The 26,438-nt window shown below is 34.9% G+C and overlaps 1 protein-coding gene across 1 annotated transcript; it reads left to right on the top strand.

Moving 5' to 3' along the window:
• The first annotated feature begins 341 nt into the window (after positions 1-341).
• WDR5 (WD repeat domain 5) lies at positions 342-25,897 on the top strand. Its single transcript, XM_074294064.1, has 15 exons — positions 342-478; positions 3,302-3,487; positions 3,946-4,054; positions 5,858-5,931; positions 6,398-6,482; positions 6,976-6,980; positions 8,242-8,331; positions 8,540-8,623; positions 12,395-12,450; positions 14,308-14,354; positions 19,802-19,877; positions 20,864-20,897; positions 21,581-21,655; positions 22,147-22,234; positions 23,615-25,897. Exons 2-15 carry the CDS (start codon positions 3,407-3,409, stop codon positions 23,713-23,715), a joined length of 1,005 nt encoding a protein of 334 aa, XP_074150165.1. The 5' UTR covers positions 342-478; positions 3,302-3,406; the 3' UTR covers positions 23,716-25,897.
• The last annotated feature ends 541 nt before the right edge of the window (positions 25,898-26,438 follow it).

Raw genomic sequence — 26,438 nt, forward strand, 5'->3', positions numbered from 1 at the left:
TTAAGCTTTACAAATGTAACACTTGGGGTTTGAGTTAGGGACGTTTCTTTCCCGTCACGCCCTTCAGACGCAATGAGAGCGCGCTAGTAAATCCTTAAGGAGTTTCGCTATCTGAGAAATTGGACCTCTGCGACTTTCCGTAGCCCATCTCGGAAACAGCCCGTATTGTGTTCTGACCCTCTCTTCCTCCTCCTCCTCCTCCTCTTCCTCCTCCTCCTCCTCCTTTTCCTCCTCCTCTCTCTCTCCCAATCCTCCGCTCCGCCCTGCGCTCGCCCCCGCCCGGCCGCCACGCATGCGCCCGGGGAAGTCGCCTGTCCACATTACCCGCCTGGCGCCGGGAGGAGGAGCCTGCGCTGCCGCTGCCACCTCCACTTCGTCCCGGCGGGCGCTTGGTCGTAGGTCCTCGCCCGGGCCCAGCCGCGCTGCGCTCCTCATGAGCGGCGGCGGCTGATGAGGCTTCGCCCCGAGCGGAGGTGAGGTAAGCCCGCGGCGGCCGGCGGCCGGCGGCCGGCGTCCGTCTGCGTGTCTGCGCCCGGCCTGGGCCTGGGCCTGCGAACCCAGGGGGACGGCCGCGCCCGGACCCGGACCCCGGCCGCCGGCCAGCCCGCAGGCAACGGGCCTGCGCCGCCTCGGCCGCCTGCTCGCAGCCCGGGGTGCGGCCCTCAAAAGCTTCCCCCGCCGCCCCTTTTCCGCAGAGAATCTGGTTCCCCCCGGGTCCCTGTGTCCCGCAGCCCGTCAGGGAGACCGGGCGCGTAGGGCCCCCTCGCCCCGGGTGTCTCCCCGCTCCCATTGCACCGCCTCCTCGGTCTCCCCTTGATGGGCTCTTCCCTCCCCTCTCCAATCCCCGAGTAAAGACCATGCCCCGTTCCTCCCCGGGAAGACAGGCCCAGCTTCTTCCTTCTCCCCTCATCCTCGCACAACCGAGGCGTTGCCCCCATTCCTGCCTCCAGGTAACAAGCCCCAAGGCTTCGCCCCTGCTCCTCCAGCGCCCTCAGAAATAGCTGTCGGGGAGCGGGGAGGAGGCTTCCCTCTTCCTGCACTCCCGGCCCTAACTCAGACCTCGAGAGGCATCTCTGCCACCCCCGTTTCCAGGGCACTAGGGACCGACCACTCACCCAGTCCAAGCTGCCCCTGCTCCAAAAACATCCAAAGGTCCGGGTTTGGGGTCAGAAGGCTCGTTTTGCAGCCTTTATTCCTTCTAAAAACACCTGGGCGTGGATTTAGAAGGAATGCACTGATGTATTCCCTTTTTTCAGCTCCAGCTGTAAGCCCCGAGTGTTTTCCCCGTACTGCTCTTTATCCCGGAAGAAGTATTACTCCTGCAACGGCCAGATTGAAGCCTGAGCGGGTCACGTTCATGCCTGCTCTCTTCAGTAACTGCCCTTTCAGTTGTTCTCCTCCTCCTCCATTCCACTCAGTTACACAGACATTCTGGGCTGCTTCTGCCTCCTCTCCCTAAAACCCCGAGCCCATAGATGGGCACCGAGAGCAGCTTTCTCCTTCCTTTGGTGATCCCTTCAGGGTGTCTCCTTCCCAGTCATCCGTGTCCCAATGCACTTCCCCTGATTTCCTTACTCAAAAATCCTGAATTTGGGGTCAGACTGTTAATTTGGGCTTCTTCGTCTTTGTGATTGCAGGTTTTTGTTTTCTCCCTTAGCCACAAGCGAGGAAAGGCCACTTCTCTCTCTAGGGTGGGTTGGGAGGCGGGGGCTCTTTCTATCCTTCATTGAGTAAGTTTCTGGGCTTACAGAGCCTTCTGCCTAAGACCTGCTTATGCATTTGAGGGCAGAAGCCTCTTTTTCTTCCCTTCAGCCAGTAGCCCTCAGGTGTGTTCCTGGCCTGAGCTCATACTGGTGTGCTCCAATATTCTGATATTTCTGAAGTGGTTAGGCTAGCTATGAAATGCTGTTTTTTGCTCTTCATCTCCCTGATGGATCCTTTCTTCCTTTCCTCTGGCTCTCAGACGATTTAAACTTTGCCAGGTCCTGACCATCAAGTCTCCCAAACCCTTCCTAGTGGTCACTGATTAAAATCTCTGGGTTTTGTATGGGGAGAAAAATAACTTAATTGTGGGCCTAATATTGTGCTTTTTGGACTTCCAGAAGACTTATAAAGTGAGTGATTATGATGTAATCCCTCTCTCCCACTTCTACCCTTTTTTCAATGATACTTTGGCCATTGTTAGTATTATTTTTAATGGCTTTTTCCCCTTTAGTGCAGCCAGAAGTTCTGGTAAGACATTTAAAATCAAGTTGGAATTTATTCTATCTAAATTAAATAAAGAAATTATAGTTTCTAATCTCATGATATTTAAGGTTTTCTAATGGAAAAAATTCAAGGCTTTTAAAATAGATATTTACCTCTTCTCATTAACGTGGTATGTGCTTGATATGTAGCCAAGTATTGGAAGTTAGTGTTAAGGTACATCCGAGCTACTGATCCAATAAGCAGGTGAAATAATTACTTACAGTACAGATTTTCAATACTTCCCATTGTCAAGCTGAAATCTAATTGAGCTGCAGTAGAGATTTTTTTCCCCTCATCTGCAGTATGAGTCTTGATTGCAGAGTATCAGTGCAGCATTTTAAGCTTTGCTACAAAAGGCAAAGCAGTTGAAATTCCAACACAAAGCTGACTTTGGCTTGCGCTTTTCAGCTGTGTATCCTGGTTGTCTCATAAGCCAATGAGCTCTGCTCACTAGGGAAACATTCTAAAAAGCATCCTTATGCCTATAGTCTGGAAGCTGTAGCTGTAGCTAACAACCATAAGGCTTTGATAGTACACTGGGCTTGTATTTTAGTGTATCTATTTAACTTGTTTCACATAGTATGTGACTTGGAATCAGGGTGACTTCTGAAACACTGGGATTTATTTTCTCTTGTCACTTAGTTTCCTATCTTATGAATTTAAAAACAAAGGGGGGGGGGAAACTTTTAAAATAATCTTTAAAGAAATAATTGGAGTTCAGCTATTCACAAACAGCATTCTTAGATTTTTGAATAACATTGAAAAATAACTAGATAATTTGGGATACTACTACATATGGAATACAAAGATAATTCAAGGATAGCTTGACATGAATAATATACTGAAAGATAGGAACAGGAAACTTAAGATTACTATATGATTTCTCTAAATGAGTTTATTTCAATTATAATTTTATCATTAACCTAACAAGTTTTTACATGATAGGGTTCTGTATTATGGCTAAATGTTTATTAACTTTTTCTAGATATTGCTATTTTAAATAAAACTTTCTTTTAACAGCGGTTGTCCCTGCTTCTTCCTATTCCTTTTACAGGTTCAAATTATCAAACACAGATTTTCTTTTCGCTATTGAAGCATTCTGGTTGATCATCCTTTCATCCCTAAAGTACCCTCAGTCTAACTTGCTAGTTTCAGAACCATGGCAACAGAAGAAAAAAAACCAGAAGCAGAAGCCACAAAAACACAGTCTACACCTTCCTCATCAACCAATCAAAGCAAGGTGTGTTTTTAATCAATCTCCTATACTATTAGGTGAGATTAACATGTGAAGACTTATTTTGAAGTAAAACTAAACCAAAGATGGGTATGTTAGCTAAACTCAATTGATTGCTAGATTTTCAGTGTATTTTTTACACTCAAAAATCTGGTTAATGCTATAAATCAGGGCTTGCTTTATGGTTTTGTTGATTCTGTAGACAGTAATGAAAAAAAAGGTAATAAAAAAGATTAAACTTAAAAATATGTCATTTATATATATTTTTTTTACTCAGAGAAAGGTTATTAAATATTTACCAGCACAGTGGGGTTGATCTTTTGGTCACTTAACATATTGTAGAAAATGTTTCTTTTTTTCACTTAAGTAAAATGATGTTGATGATACTTTTGTACCCATTCTGACTTTGTAAGGATCATAGTTGGCCATGATCATTTTCTGATGTTTAATTTTGTTCTTTCTAGCCTGCACCTGTAAAGCCAAACTACGCATTAAAGTTCACACTAGCAGGACACACTAAAGCTGTATCTTCGGTAAAGTTTAGTCCAAATGGAGAATGGTTAGCAAGTTCTTGTAAGTATAATCCTAGTATCTAATTTGGTTATTGAGAAAATTGAAGCTGGGATTTCAGTCTTTGAGATGCTGCTGATTCAGAAACTCTCATATTAAATTATGTTGTTCTTGTCAGGATTGTTGACAATCTGAGTTGAGGAGACCTCAGGTTACTTTAGTCTATTTATATCTAAATAGGAACTCTGGGAGAATCCACTTTGTTCTGAGGAAACTCACTCCCCTTTTGGCTAGTTCCAGTTGGTATATATAAAACATAAATTTGCTTCTGAAATTGAGCTCTTATCTCCACTTCTGTCCTATGGAACCAATGAGAAGTTTAATTTCTATTTTATATGATAATCTTTAAACTACTTTAGCATGTTGTGTTTGGAGCTTTCCAGGGATCTTACAGACAATATAGTCCAAGCCCCCTCATTTTACAGATGAGGAACCTTAGCTCCACAAGGGTAAGTGACTTGTACAGATTCGTAGCTAATGGCATAATAATGCCTCATTCCTCAAGACTTAAGTTGAACATTTTTCATTGCTCCCTTCCAACATTTCAGTTGTTCCAATAACATAATTTTAAGGTGCTTAAAAAAAAAAAATGTGTCCAGATTTGGATAGAGAGTTTCAGATAGAGTCATGTTATGTTTTACTGTGGTCTTTTCCTTTGTTCTAATAGAAGCATAATGTCCAGGCTAAGATGGCATTCTTCTGCTAAAGTTAGACCCAGGTAATGCTTTAGTGTATGGAGATGACTGGGTTCTTGAAAATCATTTGTAGAGCACTTACTGCAGCAGAATTGATGCAATTAGTTGGGAAGACTTTAAATATAGATCTTAAGGGCCTATCTGAGAATCAATATAGCCAAGATCAGAAGCTGACTATTTAGACCATAGCCATCATGAGTACCATCCACTAAGGCAAAGATTGATTTCTATTTGTATCAGTTAGGATGCCCAGATCAATGAAATTTTTGATCCCCAAAGTAAAATGAAATTAATTCTTTTCAGCTGCTGTATTATACTGCCTCATATAAATCTGAATCTCCTAAAAACTCTCAGATCTTTTATGTGAACTATTGTATAGCCATATTTTCATCCTTTACTTTTGTAGTTGTATTTTTTTTCACCCAAGTATACAACTAATTCCAAATAGATTTGGCTAATTGTTCTGCCTTGTCAGATTTTTTTTGTACTGTGTCTTTGCCCTTGTCAGGCTTTTGTCATCCTCATTCATTAATGAAAATTGATTAAAATGTTGAACAGTGCACTGGGGAATCCATTTAGACATCTCCCTTCAGGTTACTTTAACTTAGTAGTAACACTCTTTCAAGTCTAGTTAACACAGATCCTGTTTTTAGAGTACTCCTAAAAAAGTAATCACATTAGGTCTTATTTATATAAGACTGGAGACAGACATTTAAATTCTATTTGATTTATTTAAAACTTGAGGTGTGAAATGAAGAATTAGTATCTGAAAACTTGCAGGGACAGTTCTACCTCAAGAGGTATGTATTGTGTACTTACACTAAGAAATGTTACAGTTTTCCTCTTAATCTTGGTACTTGAGGACTAATTAGAAAAAGTCTCCTCACTGTTTGCCATTAATCGAATAAAGGGATAAATATAGTGATAAAGCACATTTTTTTTTGCTGTAGTCAGAACACCTTTTATCCTACTTCAATGTAGACTCTTCACCAGAAGCTGGAGGTAGGGAGATTACCTCATAAGGTAGCTCTTAGCATCAAGCGAAACCATATGAAAGCCAAAGTTATTATCCATCTCTAATAGACTAACAATAAATATTTTTGTCTTTTAGCTGCAGATAAGCTCATTAAAATTTGGGGAGCATATGATGGAAAATTTGAGAAAACAATATCTGGGCACAAACTGGTAGGCTTTATTTTTTTCCCAAAAAAAAAAAATAGCTCTTTTGAATTTATAAAATATAAGTTGATGTATTATAGTAGAATTTGTAGTATAGTATAGTACTTGTAGCATAGTATAGTATAGTAGATTTGAGGAGATAAGAGCATTTTAAAAGCTTAAAAGGGTGGGCTATTGGCTTCAGATTTAGGAGTGAACTAATTTAAAGTTTTGCTATATTTTTGTCACTTTTTGCAGCTGTTAGGTCATTTCATGAATATTTCACCAGTACTTGCTAATTTTCAACAAAGCAGCTAAATTTGGTGTCTTAGTACTTCATATCTCTAAGAATATAACACTTCTTATGTATTATTAGCTAATCCTTGTCTGGCAATTAAGTGACTAGTGATTATTTATATATTTACCTAATTGATATCTCTTGCCTTTCTTATTTGGAAATTAATCTGCTTTTTTCCTTTCCTTTTTTTTAAAGGGAATTTCGGATGTTGCCTGGTCATCAGATTCTAATCTTCTTGTGTCTGCTTCCGATGATAAAACTCTTAAGATATGGGATGTTAGTCTTAGTAAGTAGTGAGTTAGATTCCACATAAACCCTTTCTTCTTCCCTTCTTGGTATCTTATGACTTTCTATAATTGAGAGTATGGACAAGAGATTTACTATTTTTAAGCAGTATATTTAGGGCAGATCTCTTTCCCTTTTTGGGTAAATAAAAAATGAAGTACTATTTTTTTTTTTTTTTTTTTTTTTTTTTTTAATACACATTGCTTTATGAACAATGTTGGGAGAGAAAAATCAGCAAAAGGGAAAAACCATGGGAGAGATTTAAAAAAAAAAAAACAACCCAGAAAAAAGAAGTGAACATAGCATGTATTGATTTACATTTGGTGTTGATTTACATTTAGATCTTTTTCTGGATACAGATGCATTTTCTGTCCAAAATCTTTGAATAACTGAACTGCTGAGAAGAACCAAGTCTTTCATAATTGATCACCACACATTCTTGCTGCTATTGTGTACAGTGTTTTCCTGGTTCTGCTTGTTTAGCTCAGCATCAGTTCATGTAAAATTTTTCCAGCCCTTTTTATAATCGGCTTGTTCATCATTTTTTATAGAACAATAATATTCCATTACTTTCATATACCACAGCTTGTTCAGCCATTCCCCAATTGGTGGTCATCCAATCCTTTTCCAATTCTTTATTACCACAGAAAGAGCTGTTAGAGACATAAAATGAAGTATACCCAAAGGGACCTTGGGTCTACTGGCTCAGCTCTGTGATGTTGTATAATCTGTAGGATGAAGTATGAAGTTGAAAGAGAGTCTAGTTTCTAGGTTTAATTTGAATAATGATTTCTAAGTTTAAAATTTTTTAAGGTGTTTTATTTTTTTTATTAGTTTTTTATTTACAAGATATATGCATGGGTAATTTTTCAGCATTGACATTTGCAAAACCTTTTATTCCAATTTTTCCCCTCCTTCCCCATCCCCTCCCCTAGATAGCAGGTTGACCAATACATGTTAAATATGTTAAAGTATATGTTAAATTCAATATATGTATACATGTCTATGCAGTTATTTTGCTGTACAGAAATAATCGGACTTTGAAATAGTGTACAATTAGCCTGTGAAGGAAATCAAAAATGCAGGCAGACAATGATAGAGGGATTGGGAATTCTATGTAGTGGTTCATACTCATTTCCCAGAGTTCTTTCCTTGAGTGTAGCTGGTTCAATTCATTACTGCTCTATTGGAACTGATTTGGTTCATGCCATTGTTGAAGAGGACTTTATCCATCAGAATTGATCATCATATAGTATTGTTGTTGAAGTATATAATGATCCTTCCTAGTTGTGTGATCCTGGGCAAGTCACTTAACCCCAGCCTCAGGAAAAGGAAAAAAAAAAAAAAAGAAGTATATAATGATCTCCTGATCCTGCTCATTTCACTCAGCATCAGTTCATGGAAGTCTCTCCAGGCCTTTCTGAAATAATCCTACTGGTCATTTCTTACAGAACAATAATATTCCATTACTTTCATATACCACAGCTTGTTCAGCCATTCCCCAATTGATGGTCATCCAATCTGTTTCCAATTCTTTACTACCACAGAAAAAGCTGTTACAGACATAAAATGAAGTATACCCAAAGGGACCTTGGGTCCACTGGCTCAACTCTGATGCTGTATAATCTGTAGGATGAAGTTTGAAGTTGAAAGAGAGTCTAGATTCTAAGTTTCATTTGAATAATGATTTTTTTTTTTAGGTAAATAATAATATTTTGGGGAAAAATAACTTGGATTTATGCTTTTATTTTTAGGGAAAGTGTCTAAAAACACTGAAGGGTCACAGTAATTATGTCTTTTGCTGCAACTTCAATCCCCAATCCAACCTCATCGTTTCAGGATCTGTAAGTTTTTAATTGTGGCATGTAGATTATATATGAACATGTATAATCAAGGGAACAGGCCAGTTTTCTATCATACTTTAGTTTTTAATCATTTGGGGGAATAAAATGGGCATGATTATTGTTTTTTGCTGTCCAAAGCATAAAACAGGTTGCCATTATTGTAGAAATTTCTTATTTTGACTGTTTAATGTTTGCTTTTCTCCTTTAGTTTGATGAAAGCGTAAGGATATGGGATGTAAAAACAGGAAAGTGCCTCAAGACATTACCTGCTCATTCTGACCCTGTTTCAGCTGTAAGTCCTCTTATATACATTACAACTTTCATTTATGAAGTAAATCATGGCACAAAAGGAAGGAAGACCTGGATTCAAGTCTTATGTCTTCTATATCATATTGCCTTTGTGACCTAGACACAATAATTTACCTACCATTCAACGTCTTAAAAACTTTCTTAAGACTACAAGTTACAGGTTACTGTTTTTCATTGGCAAGGAGTTTCTTCATTGAGAGTTCTCTACATGAATGAATAAAAATGAGAGAAAAATCCATAATTTATGGACTTGACAGGAAAGTCTTTTTTATTTACTTGAAGATAAAGCCAGGGTCAGCTAGATAGTCCAGTGGATAAAGCACAAAAAGATTCATTTTTATAACTTCAAATCTAGTCTCAGACACTTATCAACAGTGTGATCCTGGACAAGTCACTTAATCCTATTTGCCTCAGTTTCCTCATCTGTAAAATGAGCTGGAGAAAAAAAATGGCAGGCCACTGTAGTATATTTGTCAACAAAACTCCAAATAGAGCCGGATACAACTGGAAAAATAACTATACAACTACAACAACAATAAAAACCCACGAAACTAAGAACTAAGCATTAAACCACATAATTAAAATTTATTTATATGAACATTGATCAGTTCTTTTATGCCTTGATTTGCCCATCTATAAAACAAGGGGAAACCCATTCATAGCATTTGGAGAAAGTGAAATATGATAAAGTTAGGGAAGCATCTAGACTACAAGGAATTCTTAACCTTGCTTGTGTCACAGACTCTTTTGACAATCTGATGAGAAATCTACAGATCTATTTTTCAAATTTTTCTAAATATGTAAAGTAAATAGAATCACAAGGAAATTATTCAATTATCAAAATTTTTTTTAAAAGTTCACAAATTAGATTAAGAACCTCTGCCCCTAAGTCAGTAGTAAATTTTTTAAGTGCTTGACAAATAGGGTAGAGTGGATTATTAGCCAGTGTTGCTAGGGTGATGTGGAAAGGACTTCAGGGAACATATGTAGAATTTCTTGTAAATTTCATAGACATAATAGGAAAAGGACATGAGCAGAGCATAGTATTGGGAATAATGGCCACTTTGGTGGTATGCATAGACCAACCAGAGGTTAAGTAACTTGCCCACACTCTCGCATATCTACTAAAGAGTTTTAGCATTGCTCTTCTACTAAAGAGATATGTGATCTTTTACTTGAGACCTATTTATCTTTGATAAAAGACAAGGTTTTAATTTTCAAATTTCCAATTTTAATTTCCAAAGAGAAGTGCAGATCAATTTTAAAGCCTTAAATGGAGAGACTGAAGCTAAAATAAGCATTCTATTCATATTCCAAGTTGAGAGAGTAATTCAGCCTCCATCAGGTGGTTCAGAACTTCTTTGGACATACTTATTCTAATGTAAATAGCACTCCTCTGGGGATATCTGGAATGAGAGGGTAATGTAATAGTTATTTGCATACATATTTGTCTTCCCTGGCAGATTAGGACTACCTTTAGAGTTTCTCAATAAATATTTACTGAATCCTAGACTAAATTAGGTATGCCAATAAATGAATACCAATAAATTAGATATACCAAATACTAAAGAGTATGTGTACTATCCTTCCTGAAATATAATGGGCATACTGTTTCTGAGGGAAAAACTTAAGTTCTACTAGAAGCAGCATGTTTATTTTTCTTTTTTAAAAATTTTTTTATTAAAGCTTTTTATTTACAAAGCATATGCATGGTAATTTTTCCAACATTGACCTTAATGTATAACCTTTTGTTGCAAATTATCCCCTCCTTCCCTCCACTCCCCTAGATGGCAGGTAGTCCAATATATGTTAAGTATGTTGAAATACATGTTAGATCCAATATATGTATACATATTTATAAAGTTATCTTGTTGCGCAAGAAAAATCAGATCAAGAAGGCAGAAAAAGAAAAACAAAAAACAAAATGCAAGCAAATAACATAAGCAGCATGTTTCAAAGTAATACAGAAAATTTTAGGAGGACAAGAGTATTAATAACTAGAGTAGCTAGGTGGTATAGTGGATGGAATATTGGACATGAAGTCTTGAATTCAAGTTCAGTCTTAGACATTCACTAGTTATGTGAGAATAGATAAGTCACTTAACCTGTGCTTGTCTCAGTTTCCTCAACCGTAAAATGGGGATCATAGAAGAACCAACCTTCTAAGATTAAGGATCAAATAAAATAAAATAATATTTCATGTTTCAAGAGTGCTTAACTAATATCTAGCACATGGGTACAATATAAAATTCTAGAAGTTGCTGCTTCTGTTACTACCACTGCAATTATTATTAGGATAGGCTTCATGTAAGAGATGGCACCTGAATTATATATTGAAAGAATTTGTAGAATTTTCAACTTAAAGATGAGGAACGAGTACATTTTCATGCATGGGAAACCTATTCATGCAAAGACACAGAGAAGGGTGATGATGACTTAAGTAAGAATGAGAGTAATATGAAATAAGTCTTGAAAGGCAGCTGAAAGCTAGATTATAGAGAGTTTTAAAATACTAAGCTGAGAATTTTATATTTTATTTTATTTATCTTTATTTATTTACTTTTCCTTTTTTTTTTAAAAAATTATAGCTTTTTATTTACAAGATATATGCATGGGTAATTTTTCAACAATTGACAATTGCAAAACCTTTTGTTCCAATTTTTCCCCTCCTTCCCCCCACCTCCTCCGTCAGATGGCAGGTTAACCAATCCATGTTAAATATGTTAAAGTATAAGTTAAATATAATATATGTATTTGTATTTTTTTTTTTTTTTTTAGAGAAAATAGAGGGCTGTTGGAGGCTTGGAATGAGGAAGATAGGTCCAGCTTTCTTAGCAATATTAACTTATGGCTTTTTAGAGGATAAATAAAGAGACTAGAAAAAGATGAATTAGGCTTTTAAGTTGTTCAAGTGAGAAGTGATGTTATGAACTAGAGTGGAGATTTTGAGTCCAGAAGAGGGGATAATGGATATAGAGTTAGGGTCAAAGGACTTGGCAACTGAATGAATATAAGGATTTAGAAAGAATAGAGACTTAAGTATGACCAAATCTTAGTAACTAGAAAGATGGTAATGTTAGGACAAAAATGAAAGCTTGGAAGAAGTTGGATTTTGGGGGTGAATGGGTGTTGGGTTGGGGATGGGGCGAACAGGTTAGGTTTTGGCCATGATTTTGTCTCCTATGGGATATCTAGCTGAAAATGTCTTTTAGGGAGTTGGTTATGTGGTAGAGTTCAGAAGATGAAAACTAGATATATAAATGTGGCAATAATCTATCTAAAGGTGATAGTTGAGCTCATGGTAGGTGATAAGATTTAACAAGAGAGTGAAGGGAAAAGGTTGGGAGATATCATTAGAGGGCATGAAGAGAAGGATGATTTATTTGAAAAGACTGGAAAAGAACAGGTTAGAAGGAGAACCAAAAATTGAGAGAGAAAAATGTCTTGAAAACTTACAGAAGAAAAAAGCATCTGAGAGGGTCCAGGAGTGATTGTTTGACAGTGTCCGGAACTGTAGAAAAATTGGGAAGGTTGGACAATAATAATAATAAGTAATAGTTATTAGATTCAGCAGTCCATGTAAGTTCATGGAGAACCATACAGTAAAATAAGTCACAAATCCAGGATTTCTATTTTTAAAATTATTACCTAAATTATAGTTTTAATGTCAATTTGTACAGCATCTGAGGCATCTGAGAGTTAAAACTTTTAAGAACTAAAAAAAGTATTTGCTTTATCTCTTGCTCATTTTTAGGTTCATTTTAATCGTGATGGATCCTTGATAGTATCAAGTAGTTATGATGGTCTCTGGTAAGTATAAACTTTGTTTTAGCCTCTGCCTTAATACGATTTCTTTGCATATATCAGAGTAATATTTAAAATGTCATTGAAAAACACAGGTCTGACAAAAGGCAGCATGATTCAATAGAAAGAATCTTGGATTTGGAATTATTAGATGTTGATGCTTGAGTCTTGACCTCTGCTGCTACTACTTCTGTGACCCTGAACTGGTCATTTACTTCCTTGACTCTCGATATTCTCCTCCATAAGAGAAAAATTGCATTATACCTCTAAGGGCTCTTTAAAGTCTAAATCCATGATCTAAAATGTAAGACTGATAAATGAGATTTAAAATATTCCCCCAGTAACCAATCATTAGAGAATAAAAGTATTTAAAGATGAAAATGTAATCCCGTTAACAAAAAAATTATTCAGATTCCTTAGTAAACAGTGAAAAGCAAATCAAGACAATTTTAAGATCTCCTACCATCTATTAGACTCACAAAAAATAACAGAAGTGAAATTCATTTTATGACAACAGGTGTTCTACATTAGTAAGGCTTTTGAATAATGCAAACATTAAATACAAATTACAATGAATATTCCAGCACATCAATTCTATTGTCTAAGACGTCATCTTTAAACTCTTATAAATTAAGATTGGCAAAGACAATAAACAGAACAACAGTTAATGTGGAGTCACACTAATCGTGGAGCTGTGAATTGGTCCAAACAGAAAATAATTTGGAGTCATATGAGAGACTTGATGAGTCCTACTTTGTTCCAGAGGACCTAGTATTGAGCAGGTACTCCATGAAGGCACATGATAGATCCTATTTTTAATAAAATGTTCCTAGTATTCTCTTTGTTAGCAAGCAACTGGAAAGAAAATAAACTAGGGTTGGTTGCACAAATTGTGATGTGAGAAAATACCATAAACAATGAAAAATGAGTTCAGGGAAACAAGAACATGTGCAATGTGATGCAGAGTAAAGAAAAAAGAAACAAGAAAATATTTTATAAAATAGCTACAATACTGAAACAATATTAAACAAGTCAAGCAGAGTGTTGATGAATAGGCTTGAAGAACATTCCTCCCACGTAGGGGGCTATAGGTGGTAATGCAGAATTCATTGCCAGACAAGATTTCCGCATTAGTTAACTTGGACTTATGTGTTTTTTTCTTTTGGTGGGGGCCGTTAGATTGGTGTACTGATTAGTGCTGGACTTGTAATCAGATAAATCCAACTTCAAATTCAATTTCAGACACAAGCAATGTGAATGTGATCGGGAGCAACTTAATGAAAGTTAGTCTCATTGTTAAATGGGAATAAATAATAATAAAAAGAATAAAATGAAATCTTTGTAAAGCTCTTTGAAAATCTTATTGCTTTACAAATGCTAGCTATTATTGTTTTAATAAGGTTCAATTGCAAGAAGTGGAGAGCTAAGAGAAATTGACAAGTGTATAAAGAAAAGGCAACACATTGAAAAGGGAAAAAATTTTTTTTTGTAAAAATATTCACAGTTGCACTATGTGTAAGGCAGAAAAATAAAATCAGATTGTTCAGTCATCAAGAATGTTTTGACTACATTCAATTATGTTATAAAAAATTTTAGAGCAATTTAAAAAAATAAAGCAGTTGAAGAACTAAGAATGATTTTTTTTGGATGAGATCAGTCGGGACTGCATGTACATATACTTATTAAGTAATTGTCAAAGCCAAATATGGTATTTGATTACTTGTTTTTTTAAATAGTTATTTAATGCATCAAAAACTAAAATAATTCAGGGATGGGCTTTTATTATTTTGGCTTATAATTTAATCCTTAAAATTCAAAGACTTAATTTTTTTATATCATATTAACTTTTTTTTCCCTCAAAAGTCGAATCTGGGATACAGCATCAGGTCAATGTTTAAAAACACTTATTGGTAAGTAAACAGTTTACTTTTGTTTGTATTCAATGATTCATGATTCTCTGAGAAATTTTTTCTTACTCTGCTTCCATTCCTTTATATTTCTCTTCTAAAGAATGAAGTTAGTTAAAAGAAATCTTATGATAATAGACATTATTGACTTGGTGGCTTGAAATGCAAATAGAGAACTTGGTTTTGACTACTGTTAGCCCTTTCTCACTTCTTCCTTCATTGACATTTCTTGGGCTGGTTTTGACGTATCTCTCCTTTACATCAGATCAGATTTAAGATTGGTGTATTTTTGGTGTTTTCCCTTTATTTTTCCATTCTTTTCCCCAGGGGTTAGTTGTATCTTAGGTTCATAAAAGAAAATTAATTTCTATTTCAAATTACCTCAGTTTCTTGCTGTGTCACCTGAGAAAATTCTTGTTAATTTCTCCCTCCAACAATCATCCTTCTGAACACTGTATCTTTAACATAGCTTATAGTTGATCAAATGATATTGATATGTACATGCTCTGCTAGACTCGGGGAATATAATAAAGGAGAGGAAGTCTTGGTTCTTGCCCTCTAGGGCTCGACATGAGTATAAAATTTCTCCCTCAGAATTTTCCCTTTTCTCTGATCTTGAAGTGATATTTTAACAATTCTGTTTGGAAAATAGCATCCCATTTCTCTTTTTGAGAGGCAATTTTTTTTTTAATGATTTTGTTATTTCTATTGAATAGTTCTACATTTCTTTCCAGAACTATTAGAACAATCACAGTTTTATCAATGGGTTTGATTTCCCACTATCCCATACACATTGAATTTTTCCATCTTTTAACATTTTCATTATTTTGAGAGATGTAAGGCGATACTTTAAAATTTCTAAGATCATAGTTCAAAAGCTGATAGGTAGCTTTCCTATTTTGGAGATAAAAACATTGAGGCTCAGAGAGATTCAGTGCTTGGCTTGAGGTTACACAGGGAGGGAGTGATTCTGTATTTCTTCATTGATTAGATATTTTGAACACTTTTTCAGATTGCTGACAGATTATGTTTCTTTATAAACTGTGTTCATATTCTTTGTTAAGCTACTGGAAGGGCTAAAGCCATGATTGTGATTGAGAGGCAATTTTTATTCTTCACTTATTTTTCTAATAGATTAGTATGTTTTCTGAGATCACTAGCAATAATCTCCAGTCCAAATATAATGGTCTCTTCTCACATTTCTCTTTTGTTATTTCTTATTGCTGCTTACCTATCATCGTTGTCCTTGTTCTCTTTTCCTCTTTCCATATCATTAATTTTTACTAGTTCCTGGGGTTATTGTAACATTGTTTATTTTCTGATATCATATATAACTTTCTATGTCTTAGTCCTGACTTCTCTCCTTTTCTTTATGAAAGACCTTTATATTTGTGTAAAAATGTCTTGAAAAATGGAAATACACATTTGAAATTGAGCAAAATATCCTTTTGAAGTCTCCTCTTCTTTCTCTTCCCAGTTAGCTATCCTTATTTATTTTTTTCTATATTCGACTCTTTATTAAATATTTTAGTCTATTCTTGGCTATATATCCACTCAGTGCTCTGTGTCATTCCCTTAATCTATATTTTCTAATTCTTCTTTGTCCTTATACATATATTAATATTAATTAATACTTTCTTGTAGTTTCTGTATGGGGAAAAAAACATGCATTGTTGCACCATATTACTTACTGCATCCAGGCTTTTGTAGCACTCATTCTGTATTTTTTTCCTCTCCCTGTCCCAACTCTATTAAAGTCTCTTGTCAGCTAATATCTTTGATAGTTTGTTAAAAGTTGGGATAAGGGAGAGCCAAAAGAAACTGCCTACTATATAATTTTGCATAGACTTGGCTTCAGGGGATTACTGAAATAAAAGGATTCTGAAAAGCCCTTCTGAACTAGGGTTCAAAGGTCTGGAATGCAGTCTTTCTGTGAATAAACTTGATGATAGAATAAAAATAGTATTTCTGAGCCCTATTTCCCCTACCTAGGTAGAAAACAGGAGAGAGGTTCTTTAATCTTTCTAACTTTGCTTCAACTGCAATTATAAATTCTAGTCTTTACTCTTTTAATAAGTTAATTCATCTTTATTTTTGTTAATTTTTAACTGTTAACTTTTAGAAAGTTAATTAACTTGCCTTGAAAATTTCAAGTGCTGTGCCTTTTGGAAACCTTATGCATCTTGATTTTGAGGATATGGACCAAGGTGTGATGTGGGGAAGTAGAAAAGTTTGTATTCTTGTTTTGTAAACCATTGTCATTACTCAAATATGTCTCCAGAGATGTTTTGGGACTTACTTTCTTACATGGATCCCAGATAATATTGACAAACTCTTAGAATGCTCCTTAACATCTCAGACTCTTTGGTGAATCTGGCTTCTGTAGCTTAATCCTAGATTTGCTTAGGTTTTAGCAAAGACCTGTTTTAACATTTTTATAGTAAAAATTTTGTCTCTCGAAGATTTGCTTTAAGTTAAATTTTACTTCTCAAAAATCATTTATTTATTTGCTGGGGCAATTGGGGTTAAGTGACTTGCCCAGGGTCACAACTAGGAGGTCAGATTTGAACTCGGCACCTCCTGACTTCAGGGCTGGTGCTCTATCCACTGTGCCACCTAGCTGCCCCTAAAATTTCATTTAAAAAAAAAATTATCAAGTTTTTTTTTCTCCCTTTTTATCTTTTCCCCTTCCCTTGAAAAAACAAAATCTTGGAATAAATAATTATATTTAAGCAAACATATCCCCATGCCGATCATATTGCAAGAAAAATATATCTTTTTCTACATATTAGGCTGTCACTTCTTTATCAGGAGGTAGAGAATTTCTCATCATTCTTTTGAAATTATAATTTAGAGGCACTAGGTAGCACAGTGGATAGAGTACCAGCCTTGAATTCAGGGGGACCCGAGTTCAAATTTGGTCTCAGACACTTAACACTTCTTAGCTGTGTGACCCTGGGCAAGTAACTTAACCCCAGCCTCAGGGGCGGGAAAAAATTATAATTTATCATATTGGTGATTTCTAAGTCTTTCTAAATTCTTTTTATAGTGTTAATGTTATAAATTGTTCTCCTACATTTCGCTTCATGCTGTATCAGTTCATATAAGTCTTCTCAAGTTTCTCTGAAACCTTCTTTTTCATTTCTTACAGCACAATACTGTTACACTATACTGACCTATCATATTATGTTTAGCCATTCATCTTTTGATGAGTACTCCCTTAATTTCTATTTCTTTGCCATTACAAAAAGAATTGTTATAAATATTTTTTATATGTAAGACCTTTCCCCATTCTTTGTTTTTTTTTTTTTTTTGAGGTGTAAGCCTTGTAGAAATATTGCTGGATTATTTAGTAACTTTTTGGGCTTAGATCCACATTGCTTTCTATGATGGCTGTGCTAATTTGCCCTCCACCGATGTGCAGTCCCTCCAATATTTATCATTTTAGGCAGTAAGCCACCTACTTGTGAATAGAATGTTGACTTGGTATCAGGAAGATTTGAGTTTAGATCCAGCCTTTACTTCAATAGCTATATGATTTTGAGCAATTACATAACTTTTTTCTTCCATCTATAAAAATGAGAATGATATCCCCTCCCTCATAGGATTGTTATGAGGTTCAAATTAGTCACCTTAAAATAAAATGATTTGTAAACCTTTGAGTATTGTATAAGTATTAACTCCTATTATGTTTTTGGTTATTTGTTATCTTTGCAAATCTGGGTGTGAGATGGAACCTTAGAGTTGCTTTAATTTGTGTTTCTCTAATTTTTTGTGATTTGGAACATTTTTTTCATATGGCTAAAGATAGCTTGGATTTCTTCATTTGGGAACATCTTTTTATTGTATTGTTTTTATGGAACTATATCTCTCATAGGTGAAAAATAGGTCCCCTTGACAATTGAGTATGGATTTTAATATGTCATTAAAATCAAAGCTAACTTTTAATCTAAGCTATTTTGTTGTTAGATTTGAATTAGATATATTTAGTTTTATTTGTAGAAGTTTTACTATAATTGGTATTCATGCTAAGCAGTATGGGGTGACTGCCAAAGAAATGCTTGTGTTTTTTCATTTTAAGTAGAATGATATAGAATAGATTAAATGAACATTTAACATAGGGCATTATATTTGAATTCTTTACACCTTTTACAATTTATCCCTTATTTTTGAAGATTGATTGGTAAATTTAACCTACTAGAAAATGTGTTTCAATATTACTTGAAGCTGAGCATGTATGGTACACAAATACTCTGAGCATACTTTTTCATTTTTAAAATAGATTGTAAGTAAAAGGGTAAAATTAGTCATAATTGGTTAGGAATCCAGTTTTTGTGAGAAAAAAACTAAAATGTTTCTGTCCACAGAATTAAATGATTACTGATATTATGACATTTGGATCATACAGAAAATAAGGGTAATAAAGCAGCAAGAAGGTCAACCTTGAAGTCAGAAACATTTTTCAAATCTTTTTAAACTGGCACTGCTTTTCATGTATTTTGAGTCTATAAATCAATACTTGTATCCTCTCAGGATCATTCCTAGTATCCTAAATTTAGAGGTGGACCTTAAAGAATATTGAGTTTAAAAAGGTTTGGCAATTGTCAATGTTGTAAAATTACCCATGCATATATCTGGTAAATAAAAACTATTAAAATTTTTAAAAAGAGAGAGAGAGAATATTGAGTTTTATAATTCCTATTCCCATTTTACAGTTTTGGAAACTGGGGCTAAGAGTTTGTGACTTGCTAGGGTCACATAATAAGGGTCAGAGATGGAATTTGTACTGAGGTTTTCCTTCCTTATCTGTCCATTGTCCCTGTACTGCTTTAGTCATTCAGTGGTAAAGTGTTGAGTAGACCCAGAATATTTGAGACAAAGATGGAGTAATTCATACGTAATGCCCAATAGGAAAATGATCCACAGAACTTGAGTGAAAAGTCATTGACTGTTTTTCCCCAAGCATCAGTTCTTTCCTACCAAGATATAAAAGAGATTGATCCCTAATCATAGAGGTTAAGACAGAGCAGAATGCAGGGAGAAGAAGATGAATATTTGAGATAAACTTCTTATTGGCATTTTAAGCTATGGACATTTGAGGTTAAAATATTTCTTTAAAAAAAAATCTATATAGTAATTTGCTCCAAATTTTCAAAAGAATATATAAATAGAAAACTTGACGACTAATTTTTTTCTGAACAGAAAAAATAAGTGTCTTACCTAAGGATTGAAAAAATAACAATTAAATTTAACTTTTTCCCATTAAATTTTTTTTTTTTTCCAGCAAAGTAAGTTCAAATTCTCTTTTTAAAAGACAGCCACAAAGCCATAGTGTTCAATACTGGTAATGGTGTCTTATACAAAATTTCTTCTTGTAATTAGTGGCATAATTTAATAGAAATTGACTCAAACGTTTGAAATGTTTCTTAAGATTTAAATTTTTAATACAGATGATGATAATCCTCCTGTGTCTTTTGTGAAATTCTCTCCAAATGGTAAATACATTCTTGCTGCAACTTTGGATAAGTAAGTATTTTATATATTTTTTTCATTTGTAAGAAAATAAATTTACAAAAAAAACTTTATATTGATAGATTTTTACTGGAGTTATAGTAATCAAACATATAAATGAGAATAAATTATTTTAAAATTGATTATAGTACTTAAAATCTAGGGTATCAGAGTTAGGACAAATTGTAATTGTAGTATACCTCATTCATTTTACAGATTGGGAAGCCTACTTGTAATAAGGTTTAGTAGACACTGTTATTCTTTTTTTGTTATTGTTTTCCTGAGGCAATTTGGGTTAAGTGACTTCCCTGGGATCACACAGCCAAGAAAATGTTAAGTGTCTGAGACCAGATTTGAACTCAGGTCATCCTGACTTCAGGGTTGGTGCTCTATCTATTGCACCACCTAGCTGCCACACTACTTTAATCTTTGAAATAGCTTTTAATATTTGTAATTTCTTGATTATACTTAATTGGGTAGGATAAGATAGATTTATAGCAGAATCACATGGAGTAGGAATTTCACCTTGTCCTACTGCAGGATAGACTTGATTAGGACCTGTGAGGTTTGCTATTAAATGTATTCTGGCAACTGGAATTTTTGTCTTCACATTTCTGGAATGATTGAGGTTGTATACTGAATGGTAGTCATGATTGTAGGAAGTTACTTTCCTCATAATATTAGGAGGCTCCTCAGTGCTGAGATTTTTATAAATGTTAAAAGCTAACTAGCTGTGTAAGTCCCATAAGCACAAATATTTTTAATTTGAGGAGCAGGTTTGGAGTATGCATTTTGAAAGAATGAGTTACATGTTTAACACAGGTTCTCCACCCTGATTTATAATCCTGTATTTCTATTTTTAAAGCAAAATATAAAACTCAAATGTAAGTACTCATTTTAGTAGCAAGTCTTCTTTTGAATAGACCAACACAAGAAGCAAATTAAATTGGACACACTGCCCTGAAATCAAAACTGATTTATTACTTTCTCTTAATCTCTAGCACTCTTAAACTATGGGACTACAGCAAAGGGAAGGTAAGCATTTGTTTAAATTAGATGACCACAGTTTAAATGCTCACAAAGGTAAAGAATTATCTAGCTTTGATTTTTTTTCTGCCTATAGTTTCTGTCTTTGTCTCTCTGTCTGTTCCCCTCTTCCTCTTTCTCACACACGTGCAAAACCCCCTATCTGGTCCCTAATAATAATTCCTTCAATGGAATGTTGTGCAGAAATATAATGGTATATTTAAAGGGCTTTGTGAAACTTAAAGCATTCTCCAAATTCCTGTTGCTCTTATTTTTAAGAAGCCCTTTTGAACATGAGGGGTAGTAGATTTATTGGCATCTCTTTGTTGTATAAAGAGAGATCAGGTATTTGTATCTCTAGCGTTTAGCACAATACCTGTCATGTAGTAGATAAGTGTTCATTGACTTTACTAGGTAGTAAATATAGGAAAGAAGAAGAGTCCATTAACATGAATGAGACTGCCTGACTTGGAAGGTCAATCAATCATTAGAATAAATCAAATAGCCAGATTCTTTTAGACAGATGGAACTACATTGATGATAAGGATCATTTGCCTTTGTGTTCTGTGTCAGGATTGATTGATTGAAATGAAATTAAGAATAAAATGACGGATTTAAGGAGATTTTGAGATAAATTGCTACTTTTCCCTTTAGTCTAAGATAAACCTGAATATAACTTTCTTTTCTTTCAGTGCCTGAAGACATACACTGGTCACAAGAATGAGAAATACTGCATTTTTGCTAATTTTTCAGTCACTGGTGGAAAGGTATGTTTCATGTGGCTATTTTTATAGTGTTGGGTCTTTGAAGTGTTGGTTGAGAGATTAAAAACAAGTGATGTTTAGATGAGAATTGATACCTTCCTTTCTAAGACATATAACTCATTTTATGTAAAATATTTCTTCTATAATAGATAAAGTTATTTGTCCAGGGATTGCTATGTACTTGGTCCCAGGAGACAAAAACACAGAAAAATCCTTGCTTTCAAGGAGCTTACTTTTTAGTGAAGATATGTACACAAATAAGTATATAAAAATGAAAGGGGAATTATTTTCTTCTATGTAAGAACTGAATAATCAAAAAAAAAAAAAAAAACAAATATCTCTAAAGTCTGCCTTGATTATATGCCATAAGCCTGCCAGAAGATTGAAATTTTCAAACTTGATACATTGTAAAATATATAAATGACTCTTCAACAATGGGCATATTAGACAACTTTATGTTTCCTTAATGTTTCTAACCCTACCTCTTATCCCAGTGGATTGTGTCTGGATCAGAAGATAACCTGGTTTACATTTGGAACCTTCAGACAAAAGAGATCGTACAGAAATTACAAGGCCATACAGGTGAGATGAAGGTTTTCTAAACTATCAAATCCGTATTTATTTTGTTTTGAACTATGTGACATCTGTGCATCCACTTTGTAAACCCAATGCTAGTGCTTCTTGTCCATGGTTTGTTTCCCTTTTGATCTTTCTGCACCACTGAAGGCTTTGACCAGGCCATGTGCACTTTTCTCAGTGTGTGTGTGTGTGTGTGTGTGTGTGTGTGTGTGTGTGTGTGTGTGTGTGTGTGTGTGTGCGTGTGTGTGTAAACTCTTAATGAAAATTATCTCTTCATCTCGAGTCTCTTAACATATTACTCCCTTCACATATAGGTAGAATTGGCAGATGTCTTGCTTAATTCCTGAACAAGTGTTATTCACTCTGATTTGTCTGAGTACAATATTTCCTTTTCCATCAAATGTTTTTCTCTTTTATCTTTCTATAAAATCTGTTTCTGCTTCCACAAATAACATTTTCTGACCACTGTAGTCCATGCCAATTTCTTCTTTTAAATCCTATTATACTTTGTTAATATCTCACAGTTATGTACCCAGTTCTTCTTTCCAGTATATTTTTATCCCTATTAAAACTGCTCTATGACTTACCATATTTCACACTGCTCATAGTGCAAGATTGGCCATAAAAGTACCTACCTGTTTACTTAGTTAATTGACAAGGAAAGTCCACAAAACAAATTAGGATTCAGGTTCAGGACTTGGAAAGTTTGCAACTTTTATCTTTGATATTCTCTTAGTCCTTACTCATCTGACTGTTTATTTAAGTTTTTGATACTTTGTTCCTTTAGGCCATCATATTTCATGCTCTTTATATACAGAAGCCTTGTAGCTGATTGCTATTCTCATGTCTTGAGGACTCACTCACATGATGTGTTTATTTCTTATATTTATGGAGAGACTGGAACAAAAGGGTTTACATTGCTTGAAATAGATCTTGACTTCTTTTAAGCACAGAAAAATAAAAGCTAAACTCCTAAAAATTTATATTTTTAAGCTCTTTGATTTGGCTGAAAAAAATTGCTAGTTTCTAAGATCAAAATGAATATATGTCATTTTGTCTACTTTTAGTTCTACTTAAAACATAAGGCTAGGATAGTATTAGGTTCAACTGACTGCTTATGTCTTTCCTTTCTCTTCTCCTCTCTCCTCCCCTCCAGTCTTCTTTCAAAAATCAGTTAATTTCATTAAAGCCAAAAATATCAAAGATGTGAGTATCAATTTCTAAAGTGTATCTTTTGGTTATAAGGGAGAATGGAACAAGAGTGTAGACCAAAGAATGCAGTATCCACTGCATTGCTAGGAGACAACTTAAAAGTCAAGTCTGTTAATTGAGGACCATACATGAATAGCTTGCACACAATGGAGTTGTCTTTTTTTTTTCCAGATGTTGTGATTTCAACAGCTTGTCACCCTACAGAAAACATCATTGCATCAGCTGCATTAGAAAATGACAAAACAATTAAACTCTGGAAGAGTGACTGTTAAGTCCTTTCGATATCATGTTAGAGACTATATCAAGAAGAAGTAGATCCTATGAGGCAAGAAACTAAGATATTTGAGAATGGTTTCTTGGCCTAAAGGGAAATCCCCCTTTTTCTTCCCTGGAATGGGTAGCCTGGTGAGAAGAGGCAGCATCTGCCTTATTTGACATATGGATCCTTTTCTTTTTTTTTTTTTTTTTTTTTTTTTTTTGTTTTAAGGGGAAAAAATTTGCTTGTATCACTAGAAGGTCCCAAAACACTTTGGTGATGCTTCTTGCCAACTCTCCTGATGCTGTCAAAGGAGGAGTTTCAATCTATATTGTGTATAAATCGAGTCAGCAAAAACCTGAATTTTTAATTTTTTATTACAGAAGGATAAATTTCATTTCATCATGAATTTTTCCTCAACTAAATGTTCTGTAATTTTTTAAAAGATATCACCCACTTCTAACTCTGTGACCAAATACAACCATGTAAGTTTTTGGCTTTCTGTCCCCCAGTTTCACTGACCTTGTAGTGAAATATCTTTTAATCTTCTGTATAGTTTTACCTCTTGCTATGTATGTTTAATAGATGCTATTATATCACAAGTTGTCTACTTTTCCCCTAAAAAAAACCCATTAACTCCTGCTTGTAGAAGTTCGCAGCACATTTTGAAGTCTTTCTGGGGAAAAACAAAACAAAACTCAAAACACTGTAAAGTTTTTCAATGTAAAGACGATTTTGTATCTTTAAAGTTCATAGTATGGAACTGTTAATGGCATGACTGTATACTTCAGCCTCAATATTTTCCCGTTTGTCACACTCTTGTTTACACATCCGACAGTACCATGTGCTGTAATAAAAAGGTGGGATTTTGTGTACATGTTTGGCAGCTGTGTTCTAATATGCAGTGTTTGTGTCTGTTTAGTTTCTTACATTCACAAATGTCAAAAAAAACCTTTTGACAAGAGATAATTGCCCTGGGGTCTTCATTATCATCCTACGTTTAAGTGACATGTAGCCATAAACTTGTCTTTTAAGGGTATGTTTCAAGCTATATTTTGTACTTGTGAAATAATAAACAGGATATTACATCTCATTGGGATAGGAAAAGAAGCCACACCTCCCATGTGAAAAGCAGTAGTATGTTATTGTTGAAATGGATCCCACTGAAGGCCAAATTAATGGTCATATGGAATAGAACATGACCAGCACAGCTACAATTAAATGCATGGTCTGACCTGTCTTACTCAGCCTGTCAGTGTTATTAGCCTGCTGACACCTTTCCTAAAACAGAAGTCGATTTAGATCTGTTTGTTTTTCCCAATTTAAAAAAAAAAGTTTAAAATAAGGTCCATTAAATATCTTGAAGAGAAAATATGTTTATCAATATGAAGTACCTAGGTTTCCTTATTTGGGCACTTCTCTATAGTATCAATACATTTAAGTGATAATTTTCGGGAAAGCCCAAAATAAATCTAGACCTCTTTATTTCTGTGATAGAAACTTATTTGGTACTCCAAATAATATGGCTTATTTAATAAGTTTTTGTAGCCCAAGTTGGATTTTAACTTCCTTTATCTTTGTGAGACTGGAAATCTTAGTCATTCATATCAGAATGTCTGTATCAGAACTGGTTAATGATTTCCCCTAGGAAGAGAATCTGAATTGAATGCTTATTTGAGTTTTAAAACTAAAGTAGAGGGAACAAGTTTTAAGAATTCGATTTTGTAGTGCTTATAGCAAGCCATGACAATCTGGTGGTCACTGAAATCTCTTTTGAATCCTAAGCGGGGAAGGGCAGGTAGTGAGAGTCTTTTAAAACTAGATAAGTAAGTAGTTCAGGTTTTTGTTATTCAGTGTCCTGCTTTCCACCTTATTTGAAATCTGAATGAGATGTATTATTCCATGGAATGCCACAAGCCATTTTATTGATATGCACCTCTATAGACAGTGTTAGTGTGATTGCATGCTGCTGAAGACTGGTCTTCATTTCCTACAGGAAAAGTCAACATTCTGTTTCTGTTAAAACTGCCAGAATGAAGCCATGAGCTCATTTGGAATTGGTGCTAAGACTACAAACTGTGACTTGATTGGATGAAATAGTTGTAGCCTCTCCTGTGGAGTAGGCTCTCTGAATGTAGTGCTCGCTAATAACTAGGCGATGGAATTGACTGTAAAATACAACATTTTTCTAAAATATCTTCCAATAGTTGGCTGCAGTTATTGAGTAGAACAATCATGAAAGGCACTTGGAAATAAGCTTCTGACAGTTTTCTTTTCGTTTTTGACTTGTATGTCTACATTCTACGCATACTGATATCAGCACATTTGTATTAGGTTGATTTATTCATTCATAAAGACTTTTCCAGCCTAAGGGTTGGGGGGAAAATTGTATATAAGCCTAATACAAATGATTGAAATGCAAAAAAGAAAAAAAAAGTCTCAGTTGTTTGTGAGTCAACTTTAACTTGAACCAAAACCATGTCAGTTTTGGTTCTCTTAGGTTTTATCTGAATTTTTTTCCTCCCAAGTTTGCTCTCCTGCCATAAGTCACTCCTTGCAGGAATGAGGTGAGCTGTATGAATAGTTCCTATCATTGCATATAGTTTATTTTTTCTACATTTGACTTCTGTAGATTTATGTAAAAGCTTTTTTTTTTTTTTTTTTTTTTTTTTTTTTAATAAAGATTTCCATGTCTACAATGTGTCACAAATTGATCAGTTTCTTAACATTCTTGAAACT

The sequence above is a fragment of the Sminthopsis crassicaudata genome, chromosome 2, assembly GCF_048593235.1.
Source record: "Sminthopsis crassicaudata isolate SCR6 chromosome 2, ASM4859323v1, whole genome shotgun sequence".
NCBI lineage: Eukaryota > Metazoa > Chordata > Mammalia > Dasyuromorphia > Dasyuridae > Sminthopsis > Sminthopsis crassicaudata.